This window comes from Poecilia reticulata, linkage group LG9, assembly GCF_000633615.1.
Source record: "Poecilia reticulata strain Guanapo linkage group LG9, Guppy_female_1.0+MT, whole genome shotgun sequence".
NCBI classification, from domain to species: Eukaryota; Metazoa; Chordata; class Actinopteri; order Cyprinodontiformes; family Poeciliidae; genus Poecilia; species Poecilia reticulata.
In genome coordinates this window covers 14,222,862-14,242,455 of record NC_024339.1, presented here as the reverse complement: position 1 = coordinate 14,242,455, position 19,594 = coordinate 14,222,862, and the positions used below count along the sequence as shown (strand labels likewise).

Here is a 19,594-nt window from a genome sequence, read left to right as displayed (position 1 = left end):
GGCAAAACACGAGCGGGCGGCTCTGGCTTGCGGGCCGGTTCTCATAGTAATTAAATATCATTCAGGGGGCCATAGATAATTGATTTGCGGGCCTGATGTGGCCCGCGGGCCTTGACTTTGACATATGTGCCTTATAAGATCAAGTTAACACAATTAAGTCTGACCTGAAACAGATTTTCTCCTTTCACTCATTGGAACTTGTTGAGGCATGACTGCACCAGTAAATTACTGTTATAGACCAGAACTTAATACTCTGACAGTTTGTTCAGGTACACACATTAAAGCCATATTTTTTTTAAGTCACAGCTATAACATGTTAAGTTTAATTTCTGTCAATATAATATTGTGAAATCTTCTAACTGTAGAATATACAATAGTATTCAACAGAGTCCATACCCAGCTTAATTGACATCTGCAAGCAAAACCAGATGTTTAGTTAACTCTTCTACTTTGCTGCAAAAAAAAACAAACAAATCCAATAGGTTTAGACATGATTAATTGCTGCTGAATATTGTGACTTGGTGGGACTTTTTCTCAGATCAAAATGAGGAAAACATACAAAAATTAAAGGGCAAACACCTACACAGATCTAATTATGAAAATGTTTCAGCAGGTAAGGCTGTTTCCACATGAGTTGTTTTATCATACAGTGACATGGTATTCACCCCACTTTAGATTTCCTGTTTTGACTTTTTTTTGGTCATAAATTGTTACACAAATATGTGTGCCAGCCAAATATATTTTGAGTAAACACAGGAGTAGTTCAAAAATAATTTATTTTATTAAGGAAATAAAATATCCAAACCTCACGTAAAGTAATACATTTCAGGCATCACTTCCAAGTTTTTATCTTATACGTGTGTGTGAATTGGTTCATACTGCAAAAACATCTAACCTACCCGAAGCCGTCAGGTTTGGCTCAGAGGTTAGACTGTATATGCTGCGTATGCATCAGGTGTAGCTCAGAACTGAAGGGTCAGCATCCTGTGCTTCAGATGTACCGTCAGCAGCCTCACAGTTACACAACAAATATCACAGCTACATCACAGCTACATCAACCTGATCGACTTTATTTTTACTTTCTCTCAGTCCTTCTGAGGTCCAGATCACTATTGTAATATTTACAACGGAGTTTGTTTGCTACTGGAAAATCAAAAGTAATTTTGAGGTGTGTGTGTGTGTTTTAGTCATGTAACCAACATATAGATATGCCTACCAAACATGTATGTACTAAAATCTGCAAATTGGTTTCTATGTTCCCTTTAAATTCATGTCCAGGCAGGCCTGGTCTGGGTGCGGTGTTTACCAAGATTTCTAGCACCACTCCTACCACTCAAACAAACCTTTACTCTAAATGTGTCATGTGTTCCGCAGTCTTTAAAATCAATAACTTGTTTTCAACCAGAACTAAGTGATATGAACTTCTAAAAACAAACTAAGACTCAAAATCTTGTCCATTCATCTTTTTTTGTTGTTGTTGCAAAGCCTGGTACTTAAATACATTAGAAACCTCTGGTGTCTAATATTAAGACACCAACAGTTTTTCCAAAATTATTTATGTTCTTTCTTTTTTTTTAATGCAGCACGCTTTTTAACAATAGCGTGCTGCATTATGCACCCATCTGTGAGACTGGTTGTTAAACTTAAAGCAGTCAGAGCTGAGTAACTGGTACATGTTAGTTTACAAGCTTGCACTGAACATATAGGGAGCAGCACAACAAGATCAAAACTTAACAGTGAGACACTGGAAAATATTGGCTAATGTTAAATATTGGCTAATGCTAATGCAAACATGACCTCTAGAATGGATGTAATGAGGTAGGGAGGGCTTATGTTGATGTTTACAGTAAAATAAGAATAGAATCATGTTTTCATGTCAATATTTGCACATATTTACTGTATGAATCTGAAAGTTAATGAAAGTATCTGTGCTTTGAGCTACAGGAAAGTGTTGTGATGGTGTAAAGAAATATTACTTACAAAGATAAAGATATAAAATCATACCAGAGTTTTCACCAATAATGACCATCTTACTCCCAAAAGCCACCAATTTTCTGTAACTGTAAATCCCTGTGAATTTGCTGTACAGTATGACTGATAACTGATAATTCCTTTTTTTAAACCATATCTTAATTTTTATTCTTACACAAATTATTCATCTTCATAAATATTTTCAAAAACGTTTGTACTTTAGTGTAAATGGTATTTTTATACTTCAATTTTAAAAAAGATAGTGGATTTCTTTAATCAGTTTTAAGTAACTAGTTGGTTCATATTTCACATCGAAAATATCTTAAATCGTTGAAAGAACAGACGGAGATGACTTTTCTGCTCCCAAATTATCAGGTGTGATACAATTATTTATTTTTATTTACACCATTTCACTTGTATTCTTTATTCTGTTTTTACGTATAATATATTCTATTTTGTGTGATTCTATTTTCTTTGATTTCCTGTCACTTGCACATACATTTCATGATTCTGAGACAATAAAGAATTTTGCTATTCTATCCTTAATAAAACAAACATTTGCTGCCATCTTGTGGCAAATTAGTGTAGCACCCTTATTTCAGTATAATTCTGGAGAATCGTACAAACTACAGGCTAATTTAAAAATACAACTATCTAAAGGTGCAACAAGGACTAAATGCCTCCAATTACACCGGTTTGACATAATACATTTTATGTATTGGTGCTTTATTTAGAAAATACTCTTTAATGTTGTGCTCCCAAACACACTTTTGACTATTAAAAAACAAACTACCATTCTAGAATGTTCTCCGGGAATTATTTTTATTTCAATGGTTTAAAATAAAAACATTGCAATCACAACGGAAGCAAGAGATACAACTGTGATTGAGACTTTAAAAAAGACTAGAGCTGAATAATTGTTTGTTCACACTTGGTCTAAGGGTTTCTATTGTTTTTCTACTTTTTGTCTTCATTATTATTTCACAAGCCATATTTAGGGTTACATGTATATGGTTGCTTCAAGCAATGTGATCTCGCAGGAAGAAATTATTGTGTCAATGTTTTTTCTCATTACTGAAATATGCTTTTTTTGTGTGTGCTCTGCCTTCAAAACAGATTTTTATGTTAGATTATATTTGTTAACTGTTATTTTTATATACCTTTCTACGTAAATGTTCATACGGTGGTTAAACATCAAAACGCCTCTTCTTACTAAAAATCAAAACATACTGTATGTAGAACATGTTTCAAATAGAACCTATATATTACCCATCCCCTTTTGTGCACGCACGTACACACGCACGACGTACACACGCACAAATATGGCGGCTTCTATTTCACCTCTACGCTCCTCCTTCAGGATTTGCTCACCGTTAACTGCACACTTTCACTGCTGCCGTGCCAAACTGCGGATGCACAGAAAGTACGAGAGTCAAAGGAGGCATCTGTACCACTCTGCGAGAAGGTAAACGTTGTCACATTGAAAGTAGTGCCATGTTTTGTTGAAATAAGTGGAAGGGATGGAGAGCGGCGTTTCGGCACCGGTGGAAGCAATGCGAGTACGTCAGATGTCAGAGGAAGGATTGTAACGGACAGCAGTATTCACTGTAACCGGTAGAGGGCGCAAGGTTAAACGGCATGGGGAAAAAACAAAACAAAACAAAACAAACTTACTTAGAAACGAGTGGTTTACTAATCATGTTCACACTCATTATTCCATTTGTATGGGTTGCTCAGTGACATTGCTGAAGGACAGATCAAGCGTTTGTATGCTTTATCCTGCATTGATTAGTTACTTCACGTTTAAATCCCGCACATATATATCCATATCCATGAAAAATGACTATGATCAGTTGACACTTGGTAGGAATTGTTTCAATCTTCACAATCTTTTCTCTCAAAAAAAGAAAATGTGTATTTTAAATATGCATATATATTTTTTTAGAACACAGTTTTATTCCAGTTGCTTCTCAAAACTAAATTCTTTTCTTTACTATAAACTTCTCCAGGCACAGTGCTGTGGTGATTTCAGGAACAGAGTTGGCCCGTCAGATTCACAGAGAAATCCAGCGTGATGTGGAAGAGCTAGTCGCTCATGGCAACATGAGGCCCCACCTTGGCGTAATCTTAGTCGGAGATGACCCAGCCAGTCGTACCTATGTTAAGAACAAGACCCGGGCAGCCACCATCCTGGGTCAGATATGAGCAGTGTGTGTCTTTCTCGACACTTTCCTCAGTGTGTACGGTGCAGTCATGCACATGCATCTCATTAAGTTTGAATACACAATTTCTGTAATTCAGTTCAAATACCGATAGTGAAAATATTATGTAGGATCTTTACACACAGAATATGTTTAATTTTTCTTTATAATGTTAAAATAATTAACAAGACCAATAGAGAAGGGATATTTATCTCACAAATGTCATATTATGATTATGTTACTGGCTACACATCATACTGAAGACTACTGACCTGATGGTAGTCAGTGACACCCTCCACAGACAAACATAGTCTTGAAAAATTGAGTTGAAAGACAAAAAAAACATTCAAGAGTTTGTCAGAGATTCACAGTTTGTTGAATGTGACAGGAGTCAGTGCTTCTGCCACATTTCTTGTGACAGTCCATAAGAAGTGTCTTACCTGGGCTCAAACAGTACCTATTTGAAGGTTCAAATAAATCTCTACATCACCAGGTATTGTGGGCTTGTACTGCAGTACATGGACAAATAACAAAAACAAACTGAATTCTTGAAATATTTGGGCTTTGATTTGTTGCAATCTAGTATCATTAAACAAACTGAAATTAATATTTGATGTGTATTGCTGTGTTCCTGAATCTGCGTAATATGTGAGTTTCCATTTTAGAATCTAACTGCTGAATCAAATTAACTTTTCAATGCTCTATTGAGATGCATGTGTATGTCAGCCTTATGTAAACATACAAATTAAGACAGATAATTAGTTTATCTTTGTTTTGCAAACATATTGTATAATGATGTATACATTTCAGATCATTAAAACAGGACGACTGCATTTAAAAATACATTGTCAAATAAAACACTATGAGCAATAATCAATCTCCAGGTATTTCCAGTGACACAGTAGTTCGGCCCAGCTCAGTTTCCCAGGAGGAGTTGCTGGAGCTGATCGATAAGATGAACCGTGACTGGAGGGTCAGCGGTCTCCTGGTGCAGCTGCCACTTCCAGGTAAGCAAACGGAACACTTTGGAAATTGAATTACCCATCGTAAGAGGTGGGCACTATAGTGCAAACTATATGTATAGTTTGCTCTGAAAAAGAGCAATTAAAAGCTTTAACTGTGTTGCAGCTTGTGTTGAAAGATTAACATGTGTCCATGTACATGCTTATTATTATTATTATTATTATTATTATTATTATTATTATTATTATTATTATTATTATTATTATTATTATTATTATTTTATTCATGTTTAAATTACCTACAGTATTACTGTTGTGTACATAATTTTGTATCAGTTTTATATCACTTATGGCTATATTTTTATTTACTAATAAACACCTTGGATGGAGTAGCTTGTCAACATATAAGCAATTTTCCCTTGGGGATCAATAAAATACATTCTGTTCTAATAAAAAAATGCTTTAACACTCCTTTTGGACTTATTTGATTACTTAAGATCAAATAAAGTGATAACTAGCATTTTTACATTTAAGCAACCGTTGCTTTGTTGCTTTTTATACTGTTGCAATTAACTTGCAATTTAATTTGACCTTTATCAGATACATAGGTCAGTTTAGTAATAGTTAAGTAAATTAATGAATAAGTAGATGAAAAAGTTTTTTTTTTAAAGTAGCACAAACTAATAATAATAATTAATAAGTATTTAGGTTTAATGTAATCATACGTATTTTTTTCACTCTGTTCTTGAGAGCACATCAACGAGCGAGCTGTGTGTAATGCGATCGCTCCAGAGAAGGATGTTGACGGTTTCCATATTGTGAATATTGGAAAGTTGTGCCTGGACCAGAGATCGATGGTACCTGCAACGCCTGCAGCGGTCTGGGAGATGATCAAAAGAGCAGGTAAACCAGGAAGGGTTCTAAATCTCACATCCGTCTTTTTCATTTGTTTACTTGTACTTGTTCTGAACAAATGATCCTCTAGAGGTCAGTAAAGATCTACTAGTTCTCAGGGTAATATAACCATTCCTTGCTGCTAGTAACCATAACACGTGCTGTAAAATCTTCATAATTCTGATCATGTTTGATCCTTTCATAAATGGATGTTTTTGTAATTAGTTTATTTTTGTGTTTAGTTTAGTAAATGCTGTGTCAGTTTTATTCTGTGTTATAGTCTTTCCAATATGCACATCATAGTACGGATGTGCCATATTAGAATTGGCACAGAAATTATAGTAATAAGTCCACCATTATCCAGACAATCATGTCTCCTAGTTTATCTTTTAGATCATTTATTTTAAAAAAATTGGCTTGATCAGTTGGGGGGGGGGGGAACAACTTGTATGATCACAGTATTAGTGTCACTTTTCTTCATTAACTTAATTATAGCCCTTAAATTKAAATAAATAAATGAAACGGTGGAATTTTTTTCTTGCACCAACAACAAACTCAGAAAGAATGTTTGGTGGTTGTGCCCATAAAAAGCAAAACCTCCAGTCAAACTTGGCTGTTGATCAGAAAAGTTCAGTTCAGGTAACTGTTGCTTCACAGAATGTCACTGATGGGAGGTGAAAAGCATTGCGTAAAATGCAGGTTTATCTGCTGCAAGAAATCGGCGAAAAAGATATAAATGAGGGGCAAGAAAAGAAAACTTTAAAGGTATTAAAGGATTTCTTGATGCATTGTTTTTTATAGTACTTTTCGGAACAGCAATTTATGAGAATAAAAAAATTAGACATTAATTTTTATAAACAATCAGTGATTGTATTTTTGAGATGTTCTTTTGTCAAGAGCTCTGCCAACCTAACTTATGGTGTGTTGATTAAGAGCAACAAAAGCTAATTTCTAGTGTGATCAGCAGTTTTAATTGACATGAATTGTATGGATTTAAGGTTTACATTTTTGTTCTTCAAATAACTGTGTCCCTTGGCTTCAGTCTGCAGCTGTTTGCTTGTGGAAGAAGTTCCAAAAGCTAAAAAAAAAAAAAAAATCTCCATCTAACCTCTGAACCCTAAGATTTTTTTGGCTTTCTTGTGGAGTTTTATACCACATCATTTTAACATCAAACAAAGCTACATTATAGTATTGAACCTAAATACAATGTTTCAAAAAGGACAAAGTTACACGAAACTTATTTGTGCTACCCTCCAGTTCAAAAGGCAACCTGACATAAAAATTTGCAACAAAATATCAGTATATCTGTAAGATCAGGATAATTTTTAAGAAAAAATGTTGCTTTCTTTCCTGGGAATGTGTTTACGCAGGAATTGAGACAGTGGGAAAGAATGTCTTGGTTGCTGGTCGCTCCAAAAATGTTGGAATGCCCATTGCTATGTTGCTGCATACTGATCGCAATCATGAACGCCCTGGAGGTAAGCTAAATGATTTGCATTTATTCTTTTATCTGTACCACCAATCTAGGTTAGTCAGCCCAATAATATGACAAACATCTTCATAGAAAATTCAAGTTGCACCATCCTGGTTTTCCCTAAAGAATATTTGATGTTTTAAGCTTTTGTCAGGATATGAATGTACACTTCAATTACTCCCTGCCTTTTTTTTTTTTTTATCAAAAAAAGAAAAAAAAATGCTGATGCGTGTCCTGCTGGATAAAAAGAAGGGAGTGTGAAAGCCTTAATCAGGGCGAAACATTTGGCACTGTGCACCACTGGGAAACGGATCCAGTCCTTATATGGGCGCAGGAAGGAAGAAACGGATTTCAAAAGGTGTTGTCTGCATTAAGCAACAAGATTTACTTTAACTGTCAAAGTTCGGCAATATGACAGGATAAAGAGACCCAAGGTGCAATACACATGCCAAGTAGTATAATAAAAGACTGCAGTAAGCTGTGGTTTCTGAACTCCTTTATGAAATTACAATAAAAGAAATAAGTAAAGGGCTTTAGGGAGTCACATTTCTTTACATGTTTAAAGCAAATGATGTACAGTCTGTCTGTGGCAGTCCTAGCCAATCAGAAATCCTTTTAGCTAATTCCAGCTTTCAGTTTCCAAGAATCCCTAGAGCGGAAGAAACCAGTAAAGAAAACTAGTTTCTTACCAGTTTTACCAGTTTTTGAACAAACTGTTTTGAGATTTATTTCAAACTGCTGCTTTTCTCATGGTTCATGCCCTTTTAAAAAAATGTGGACACATTCTGTAAATGGGTTACTTGGTCATTTCCGGTGCTGGTCTGAAAAAGTTAACTGAAACGCACAAAGATTGTATTCATACCATCACATTTTATTAAAAAACATACACTTTTACTGGCCACTTCATTAGAAAAAGTCAGATTGGGCCTTGTTTTCGAAACTAATTTAATGTTTTTTGCTATAAATTCAGCAATGTTTCTGAAACATTCCTCAAAAATCTGGGATCCATATCAGCATGACAGCTTCACACTGTTGATGCAATGTTGTTGGCTGAATTTATTATGCAAATCTGCTGTTCCGCTACATCCCAAAGGTGATCTGTTAGATTCAGATCTGGTGACTGTAGAAGCTGTTCGAGGTCAGTTAAGTCAGAATCATTTTCAGAAGAATTCAAGTTTGTGACATGGTACATTCTCATGTTAGAATGATCAATCAAAACATAGATACTCATAGATAATAACACTATGCAATAATACTTCCATAGCTTGTTGGATTTAGCTGATGATAGTTGGTTCTATGGCATCCAAAGTGTGCCAAAAAATACCCCTTACACCAGTAACCTTTAGCAGGAAATAGCATGTTTTAGGTAAATAATTTCTTAATATTGATGGAAAAAGCACTAGTTATAAGTGAAATAATCAGCCAGTGGAACAAGACAATTTTACTATATTACTATAACTTGTATGATTATTTCAATGTTAAAAATCAGTTTTTTTGTCATTGATACAGCTGTTTGTCAGTTGCATGAGAGTTTATCTATGTGTCACTGCAAAACAGGTATCTGGTAACACAAGACTCTGTGAGAACTTGTTTATGTGGTTCAACCCTTTTCAGATGAAAGGATGTGTAAAATTCCAGTTGAACTTCACAGCATGTGCAGCCGTGAGCTCCTGGTTTCCCCCACGCCTTCAGACTTGCGTGAAACCCTAGCAATCAGTGTAGGCGGCTTAAACGTTATCCCCACATATTACTTTTCCGTAGTTTTTATCAGTTACAGGAGCAAAAATCTGTAGCTTTTCCTTTAACAGTTTCACTCATTTTTTTCTTTGTGGTTAATTCAGTTTTATAAAAACAGACCAGCAGGAATAGGAACAGTTTAGACAGAACAGCCAATGATCCAGAGACTTGAAGCATTTACTCACCCTCCGTAATATATATTCTCCATATAACAATGTGTGTTATTCAGTTGGCAGGTCTGTGCTAGATTGACTCTTAATTTGGAAAATAAACTCAGAATTGCCAACAATAAAAGGTAAAGCACACTGTTCACAGCAGGTGAGCATAAAGTTGATGCAAACTGCACAATGCAACACCTTTATACCACAACTTTGTTCAAATTTTAGAAAATTCTTCCAGGATATAAATGAAAGATGCAAATACATCACAAAAAGTTTCAATTAGTTAGTTGCATGCAAAGGCTATTGCAAAGATACCTTTGTACGGACTAAGACGCAGGATCCATTAGGAATGGGCAATTGTTGTGTCATATAGCAGAGAAAAGAAAAATACTATCAAAAGATCTGAAATATTATCAATGAATCAGAATCGTTTCTTTGTTCTAGTTATGAGAAACGTGAGCATGTGCGTTGGATTGTTAGGTTTGCTGTTTGAACCATTTTTTCTTCTATCTAACCATACAAAGTGATCATAAATCAAAATATGGCAAAGTTATTGTGTACTGTTGCAGTACCTATGGAACTGTTGTTAAGTATTCTATTTAATCTCTACTTAATACTAAGTAAGAGACCAAGATGGGATTTTTAATACTTCAGTCTTCCCTTTGATTAATGTGACAGTAAATCATCCATATAGTCAATGGATGATATTGACTTTATCATAGTATTTGACTGTGATACATTCAAGGCTGTATTTACCATTGTGTCATAGTGAAATCTTCCTCTTGCAAAAAATGTATATCAAATTGTGGCACAGCTTTGTTTTTAGTTGATGGTTTTACTTCCTGTCTGAGTGAGTGTCATCTTGTCATCTTATAAAGTATTCATAAAAGATTAAAGTTTGTTTGTTAAAGATTTTCCCTTTTTAATCGTATAGGGTCTACAATAGTTCTGTTCATTTCCCTGACCGAAATTGATAATTATACAAAAAAAGAAGAGCAAAAAAAATAAAATAAATGGGGACACAGCACAAGAGAAAGCAAATTCAAAACAATAAACTCCGGGTGGCGTTTAAGGTGATCAATAATTATTGATACTGATACATGGGAGTTTCAGCACTTCCAAACACCTCTCTTCAAAGTAGCCTACTTTATATTAGCAACTTACACTAAATCAATCAGTGTTTTACTGAAGAGAGTTTAACCTCATTAATTGCAGTCTTTTATTACTAAGACACCATCAGTCGTGGCACTATAAGCCTCGTCTATCTATTTGCGCTCAGTTTTCCTCAGTGTGTGGTTTGACTCCAACAGGATATGCCAAAAGAAAGATATGCATGCTTCCCAAATGACTCTCTGCCAGCAGCTGCAGTCAAACATTGTGGTCTTTATTTGGCTAAAAAATAAAAAAAGCAAAGAAAAACAAAACAAAATTCTATTTTAACAGCTGAAACTAGTTAAAATAGAAACATGTTCAAGGGGAATGTGGTAATTTTATTTCAAATACCTGTTGTTGAAATAAAACTGTACAGTAATACTGTACAATTACTCTAGTAATCTCTGAAACCAGCAATAATCTCATCCCTGCTGCATAATCTTAGTATAATAGCTATTTTCTTAAGTTGAAGGAAACAAATCTTATGCATAAGAGCAAGCGCATAGAATTGCATTGCACAGTGCTCATAATCTCTTTGCTTTAGTTGCTCATCAATATTTTTTAATCCGTCAATATCCAGCGTTGTTACATCGCCCATCCCCACATGGACATTTACTGTATCCTCAGACATACACCATTAATAAGATCTGATCTTTAGTGCAATTTTTAGTCCTGATTTGTCATCAACTCTCAAGAACAAATTTGTCACATTCATCTTAATATTATTTTTAACATTTGAATTAATATTATTAGATATTTACCAATTCATAATATAAGTTTCATTGCTGATGAAACTGAAGCACAACCTGTGCACTTGTTTTGCATACTAAGCTCTTGCAATGACATTTGAATAATCAAAATTCCTGCAGCATGACTGTATAAACTGATGTGTCCCTACAATGCATGCTTTAAAAGTCAGATAACAGTTCATCCGTAATGCGACCCGGTGGTTCAATGTGCTGGGACTTGTTGTACCTTACATCATTTTCTTTATCTTATCCAAAAATGTTCCAGTGTGACACATTCTATTTTTTTCTTTCTAAGACTTCCTTAGTCACAAGGGCCACACACTATAGTGAAGAAACTTGGATTCAGTGGCGTACATGCCGTTTTTGAAATCTCTAAAGTTTGTGAAAACATAAGTATTTTATGGCAATAAATGTGGTTTTTACTGAGTTTTAGAGTTCTGCCCTATCCGTTCCCATATTCACTAACTTAAATTTACATAAAACAAAGAACAATTACCCTGCATTAGATACAAAAAATAGTTTATTTTTGTTGCTTAATTCAACCTAAAAGCTCCTCTTTGCCTCTCAGGTGATGCCACAGTGACGATCGCTCACAGATGTACACCAAGGGATCAGCTGAAAAAACTAACTATCCTGGCTGACATCATCATTGCAGCGGCAGGTAATTAAAGTCTAACAGAGACAGAAAGAGTTTTGACTAAATGCAATAATTCCTACCTATGCTTTTGGATTTAACAACAAAAAATCAAATGCAACGCTAATGGAATATATCCATGAATAGTTTAGTTTTTAGGTAAGTTTTTCTATAGACTAGAAAATACGGATTTCACATATTTTCTAGTCTATAATTTGTATCTCATCAAATCCTGTTTTCATCTAAATTCATTGCCTTGGACAATGCTCAATAAAAATACTCTTAATTTTAATATAACTTTTTTTTGTCCAGTATCCTGGAGAGTTTTAAAAAGTTATTTTAAATAAAAATATATTAGTAGAAGTAGTTGTAGTACCTAAAAATATAAGACAACCATTGTGTAAGGTCTAAAGTCTAAGTTGACAATGAAGGTAGAGTTATAATAGAATGGGTCAGATTTTACAAAATCTGATTAAGTTTTCTAAACATTTATTGCTGTAATTGATAAAAGCTGTAAAAAGTAATCTGAGTACTGAGTTCATTTACTTTTCAAAGGACAGATTGAGTCACTTTCACACAGTCATGCCATCAGTTAGACTTGAATGTTTCTTTTAGTTTGTTGTTTGTGATTTTTATTTAACGTTTTCATACTTTTTATTTGTTAATTTATTTTATTTGTGGATTTTGGTCATTCATTTCGCTGTGATGCTCTTTGTGATTTTATCAGTGTTAATATAAATACACTTTGCTTACAGAAATATATTATATATACTATAAATGCAGTTTGGGAAGCAGTTTGTTAAATATTTGTGGCTTATATTTTTTTTAAACTGGATATTTTATGCAACCAAACATTTTTATTTATTTCATTTTCACAGGAATGTAAATTGTTTACTGTGCCAGAATCCATTCCTAATTTTTTATAATTCTTCTACCTAAACAGGTTTAGATTCTGCTGTAACACTCCGTAATAGACTCTTTGAATTTGTCTAAAAGGATTTATGCAGGCTGGTGTTGCTCCAAGAAAAAGGAAAGATTATGAAAAAGGCTTACTAGCCCTTACTTGAATAGTTCTTGTTCAAGTCTGCATCGCAAATGTGGAAATTTCCAGATAATTGTTTTGTTTCTCACCTCTTTTCCTCTTTATGAAGAACAAGGTGGTCTTATAGGGTTGGAATGTAAAAGTATTAATCATTGTAAAAGTAAAAGTATTAATCATTTGTGAAACTTTAGTAATGTTGTTGGGGGTGCCAGGTTACACTCCCAGTGACGGAGTGTAACCAACGTCTCATAACCAACGACGTTAGAGGATATTTTTCCCCCTCTTGATGAAAAGATTAACCTTTCAGTTAAGTTTATGTTTCATTATAAATATTTTTTTTTCTTTTTTAATCTCACTCAATATGTATACTCTCAATACATTTTTAAGTTGCTATTACTTTGGTTGGGAAACCATCCCTTATATAATAATAATACAATATTGACCAAGTTGTCACTCTTCAAAAAGGGAAAAACAATAGTAAGGGAGATGCGTGCTGATCAGTGTGTTCAGGAAAGGGCTAAAAGAAAATAGCTTTCCAGTGGTTAGAAATTCATGGCTGTCACAGTCAAATATCCGGGACTTGTATGAAAGAACTAAGATCAGAGCAGAAAGGTAAGCAGAGGTGATTTTTGACTCAAGTGTTTTGGCTCAAGACAGCTTCATTTTGAGGGCCTGATCATGGCCTTTTTTCAGTTTTTTTTTTTTTTTGCCCCTTCAATAGAGACCAGGTGCTGAGCGTTATGCACAGAGTAAGGCATGTACAACACTGTGCCTGCACTTGATGGCTGACTAAGGTTGCTATTACATTTGCAGCTTTAGGTTTGGGGCTTCAGTAAAGAACTATTTCATAGTTTTTAAGAAATCTGGACTGCATTTGACCATCTTTACTTCACAGTCTAAAATGCTTAGATGGGTCAAAATTTAACAGGATTATTTCACACGCCAAATAGATTCTTTAAAAATGTAGTTTGATATTTACAAAGCTTTTTCAATTTAAGGAAAAAACAGCTCTTAGTACCACTGTAGAGTGTTGATGGAGCTTAAAAGAAGGGACTCACCCAGGGAACCAACCCCTGATGGGAAGGGACATAAAAAATCTCCAACGTTCATAGTTAGGACATTACAGCATTGAGGATCACCTTTATAGTCTGTAGAAACCATTAAAACCATATTTACATGTTAAGTGGTTATTGTCTAATTTAAAAATGATAAAGGTATGAAAAGTCAACTTGGCTTCTCTGTTAATCTGTTTCTGTATGAATCTGTTTCTCTTCCAATTCCTTGGAAACTTTAAGGATGTGGGATAATGAGCTCATACTAGACCACATTAAAAAAATTAAACGGTGACGTCTGCTGTAGAGCTGAAAAGGGATGCCTACATTGGGAGTAGCAGTATAATGATCCAACTACATGGCTGAATCGACTCAAAAATGCATCACCAGATACAAATTGTTATTCTTCAATGACCTTCTCAGTCCTCAAAAGGAAAGATAATAAAAATATTTGGGGAAACCTGAGGAGAAGGTTGAATAATAGAGAACAGATAGGACTCGAGTTATCTGGGGACATAAATGTGGCACTAAGAATTTTTAAAAAATGAAAAAGTTTTATTTTTTTACAACTTTTGTAAAAAAGTTGTAAAAACTTTTTACAACTTGTACATTGTACGTTGTACATTGTACAATGTACAACAATGTACAATGTTGTACATTGTACAATGTACAACAWTGTACAATGTTGTACAATGTACAATGTTGTACAATGTACAACAATGTACAATGTTGTACATTGTACAATGTACAACAGTGTACAATGTTGTACATTGTACATTGTTGTTGTACAATGTACAACATTGTACATTGTTGTACATTGTACAACATTGTACATTGTTGTACATTGTACAACATTGTTGTACAACATTGTTGTACAACAATGTTGTACAATTATGTACAACATTGTTGTACATAATGTACAACAATGTTCTGTTGTACATTATGTTTCATAATTTGGAGGTTATGCCATAAAAGATAATTTTTTTATTTAAAAAAACAAACCTTTGGCACATTTTAGCAGAGTAGAGATTGCTGTATAGATTTACTTAATGAGGAATTGGACTAATAAATCCTTTTACTGAATTTCAAAATAAACAAATAGTGAACACTAAATGTATATTACTTTAATATAATTTGATTAGAAGTTTTTGAAGATATTAGGTGAACTACTTCACTAATTTATATTCTTGTGCCTAATTCATACTCTCCTCCCTAAGTCTGAGTTTTTCTCACTAATTCTCAGTAAGGATGTACCAATATGAAAAATTGGGCCAAAATTGATAATCAATGTTAAATAAAAGAAAAGAAAACAAACAAAAAAACACTCTTCGACACCAACATGCTCCTCTGCGCTCCATCACTGTCACCTGCCCAAACAATTCCCACCTTTCAACTCCTAAAACACAAACTTGAATAAAACATTACTGATTATTAATACTGACCCAGTTTTATTTATGGGACCAATACTGATATGTTAAAAAGTGATTAGCATCGGCCGTCACTGATCTTAATGCTGATGTATTGTGAATGCGAAGTTCTCATACTAAAAGATTATCATTGAAAGGTTTTATTCCTTTTTAATGATAAATATGCCTTTTTGTTCCCCCTTTGGTCAGGTGTTCCAGGTCTGATCACAGCAGACATGGTGAAAAAGGGTGCAGCAGTTATTGACGTCGGCATAAATCGCAACCTGGACCAGCACACAGGGAAAGTCCGGCTCATCGGGGATGTGGATTTTGAGGGTAAAACAAGCAATAAATCTTGCCAGGATTGCCTCAGCAGAGGAAATATCTTAATACCTGCACATCACCTGCATTTCCGGGTGAATAAAGAGCATTGCTTAACACCGTATCATGTTTCTGATATTTGTTTTAGGAGTGAAGGAGAAAGCAGGTTTCATAACACCTGTTCCTGGAGGTGTGGGTCCAATGACTGTTGCCATGCTCATGAAAAACACCGTGACTGCTGCCAGAAATGCACTGATGCATTAAAAACAGTATACACCCTTAATTTTAGTTTGCATTGCAGAGAGGTAAAAGCATATGAACATGCGATAACCTGCATACATTTCAGCACACACTCAAAAACAAACCCCTCTGCTGAACAATTACACACTTTTATTTCAACAGTTTTGACCTCAAGATTTCATACTTGCCTGGAAACCTACTTGATATGCACCATGTTTACTTCCATATTTATTATTTATTTTATTATTGCAATTCAGATTTTGCTTTTGTACATGTTAGATTGATATTTTTTCTACTGGAGTGTTTTGATTTATTGAATATGCTTAGAAATTAGCAAGAAAGAAGTCATAATAAAAGTGGGTTTCAGTCAGTGCCATGTCAATGGGTTTGTTTTTTCATTATTAGTATTTAATTTTCATATAATTGAACTCATCGGATGTAAACTTTTTTTTTTTTGTCAATAACAGATGCAGGTTTTATATTCTAGGTATCAACTAATATTGTGCTACTCATGGTGGCAGCAGAGTAACTATATGATATTAGTTCTATTTTTCTTTTTATAGATGTTTGCTCATCACTTATTTTGGTTGAGGCGTTGCTTTTTTTGGAAAACATTCCCTCTGGCTTTGGATGCTGAACAGTGGTAATTATTTTTGCTCTTTCTGTTTTACTTTTTGACAATTGTTAAAATTCAGCCCCTTATCCTACACTATTTGCTTTGTCCAGAGTGTCTGGGCTGTTGATAAACAGTTGCTTCCTGGAGATGTGGACTGTGTTGGGATTTAAAATTTCACCCATTTGCTGACGTCTGCCTGTGACATATGTAGTGCGCCAGTCCGACAGGAAGAAACTTACTGGAACTTGTCTGTGCTGTAAACAACCATCCTCCACTGCGAAGAGAGAAGAGCCAAGCAGAATGAAGCAGCTGTTAATGTTAGTTCAATATTGGGAAACGTGACCAACTGAGACTGAACGGCTGTGTTCACTTCCTGCTAAAACTACAGGCAGACCACGACTCTAAAACAGCACGAAAAGTATTGATAACAAATATGGAATTAGAGTACAGCAAACAGATCTATGACACAAATCTGAATTGTATATCTATATAGAGCAATTTCTGGGTTAATTGATCTTTTTACAACTTGTAGACAGGAAAACACCATAACTAGTGCGTGTGCAACATTTGCTGCCTTTGTCCTTACACTGTGTACACATTTATTAGGCAACCATATTTTTAAGGATTATTTTTATTCATCATCAACTGCAGTGCTCTGCTAATCTAAAATGTTATTAACCTCCAACATGAATGTTTAAGAAAACAAATGTGAGGTTTTGACATTTTTAGGCGTATATCTGTATTTGCACAATTACTGGGTGACTACTTGTGCAGAACTATTATGCAAGTCCAACCAAATGAAGACTTTTTTTCCACCTCAAGTGTTTAATATGCATCAATTTAAGTCAGAATTATAAATAAACAACTAAAAAAACTTTCCAATAAACGGCAACACATTTGTGATCAATATCTCCACCTCAATTTTTCTTCTTTTCTTCCATTTCTGTCAGTTTTCCCTTACTGATCCACCCATAGTCCCATCAAGAGTTGCTCTCATCCCATCAGTTCTTTTGAAAAATCTGTCCTCAGATTAGTTCAGTTTATGTGTCGTATTCAGCGTTGGTCAGGTTTCAGCCTGTCTTTTCTTGGCCATGTCTCTGAAAACTGAACTTCTTGTACTTCTAGTTTCTCCAGACAGGTTGCAGTTACAGAATATGACAGAACTGAAAGATGATGGGTTCCTGGTAGCTTCACACTTGATTCTTCTCAAATCTTCGGCAGTTAATTTGCCTCCATTTTTTTTTCTCAACCTGTTTCCTTTGACTATGACTGAATACTTGAAACAAAAAGTTGGATGGTTCTGTGATCATTCCCCAATATCTTAGCAATGTCTAAAGTGCTGCATCCATCTGAGAGACTTTTGGACATTTTTGACTTTTGAGAGTCAGTTCAATCTATTTTTTGGCCCATTTTGCCCAAAGAAAAGAAACTGCCTGATAAATATACAACATCTTGATATATGGTGTTGTCCTCGATGGGCCAACCTTTACCTCATTACACATTACACTGTGCACACAGTGTAAATAAGTTCCGCCTTTATTTCTTTTCAAATACAAATTAACTGGCAGAGAATCAGCAACATGCAGATCATAACTATTATTTGACTTTATTCTCGACAAGTTAAAACAGGACCAACAAGTATGTTAAAAATGCAATTTAAGTTGCTACCTGCATCATTAAAAAATATGTTTTAAGGAAGTTCTGAAGAAAATTCAGCTACCACAAAAAGGATGACCCACCCTGGTGACGATAATTATGTGGTTTCACAATACTGGAAAATGGAAACCAGTGTGGGAATTGTTCATCTGCTGTTTCCTGACTTTCTCTCCGAGGATAGAGACCCATGTTTTATAATTTAGAGCTAGTTTAAGGATGGCTTAATCAAGAAATGTCTCCAAATATCTCCAGTCAAATGAGGTGTAATAAATATTGTAACTCTATCTGGACCATGCAGTATTACAACAGATAATTACACTGCTTTTAGATGTGACTGTATTTCCTTGTGGTTTAAGAGGTTTAGCTTGGAATAGTTGCACATTTTTTAGATTGGGAGACAATACTGGCAAAATAATAATTAAAACCATTGCAATTGAAGTTCTGCTTTTTAAAACTAAAATATTCAATGGAATGCAACAGGGAAGGTTTAACTTAGCTCCTCTCTTTAGTAAAAACTGGGTGCCAGAAAAAAAAAACTTTTCTCTCAACCATAAAAGCCCTGGAAAACTTTACCTACAAGAACCAACTGTGATGTGTTTATTTCTCAGACTTGTGAATCAAGCTTTTGTTTACTTGAAACAGCCAAGCTAGATTTGTCTTGTCATCACAAGAAAACGCTAGCTTTTTCTAAAAATAGCTTCAGGTTGTTATGTAGCAACAAACGATCTCGACGGCAAAATTGACAGAGTGAAATCAAGGGGAGAGTAAGGAAATGGGTTACACCCAGTTTCATTGTTTTCCCCTTAATGTCACTCTCAGTATCACTTCCATGAAACTTCAGTGGAGACGTGATGCATTGTAACTAACAGAAAGTGGGTACACTGTGGTCACAAAGGGATGGATATGGCCAGGATGGCTCGGATGTTTAGTCATAATTGCTACTGAGGGGCCCAGTTTGGCCAAGCAAATACTCCCACACCATCACAAGCCTGAACTGTTGATTCATGCTGTCTTGCAGTTTATGCCAAATGCTAGCCATTCTTCCTAGATGAGAGGAATGCACTCTAATGTTGTCTTTTGTTGATGTAGCCATCCGCTTCAAGGTGCTGTGTGACATAGTATTCCACATTGTTTTGTAGTGCAGAGTACTTGTGTCAAGTACTGTTACCTTTTTATCAGCTAGTCTGCCTGTTCTCATGTGACCTCTGCAGTCAACAAGGCGAAAATAAATTCTTTTTTTGGATCACTTTTCATGAATCCAAGAGATGGATGTGGGTAAAATCCCAGTAGGTCAGTGGTTTTAAAGTAGTTGGTCCAACCAAAATG

The 19,594-nt window shown here is 34.9% G+C and overlaps 1 protein-coding gene across 2 annotated transcripts; it reads left to right on the top strand.

The window, feature by feature from the left end:
- Window positions 1-3,130: 3,130 nt before the first annotated feature.
- On the top strand, window positions 3,131-17,515 carry LOC103469985 (probable bifunctional methylenetetrahydrofolate dehydrogenase/cyclohydrolase 2). 2 transcript variants are annotated; one of them, XR_001776899.1, is made up of 9 exons: window positions 3,131-3,436; window positions 3,981-4,165; window positions 5,057-5,179; window positions 5,885-6,037; window positions 7,399-7,506; window positions 11,870-11,962; window positions 15,646-15,771; window positions 15,905-16,639; window positions 16,723-17,515. XR_001776899.1 is itself a non-coding variant. In XM_008418078.2 (8 exons), exons 1-8 carry the CDS (start codon window positions 3,144-3,146, stop codon window positions 16,018-16,020), a joined length of 1,197 nt encoding a protein of 398 aa, XP_008416300.1. In that variant the 5' UTR covers window positions 3,131-3,143; the 3' UTR covers window positions 16,021-17,515. The 2 variants fall into 2 exon arrangements, 1 of the variants encoding a protein (XP_008416300.1); XM_008418078.2 differs by having other exon boundaries at window positions 15,905-17,515.
- Window positions 17,516-19,594: the final 2,079 nt, after the last annotated feature.

What these genes read in the sequence shown, in the direction of transcription:
- LOC103469985 (XM_008418078.2), top strand. Translation starts at nt 3,144, where the DNA reads ATGTTCATACGGTGGTTAAACATCAAAACGCCTCTTCTTACTAAAAAT. An exon ending in CTGTACCACTCTGCGAGAAG is followed by an intron (nt 3,437 to 3,980) that starts GTAAACGTTGTC and finishes AAACTTCTCCAG; the next exon opens with GCACAGTGCTGTGGTGATTT. An exon ending in CGGGGATGTGGATTTTGAGG is followed by an intron (nt 15,772 to 15,904) that starts GTAAAACAAGCA and finishes TATTTGTTTTAG; the next exon opens with GAGTGAAGGAGAAAGCAGGT.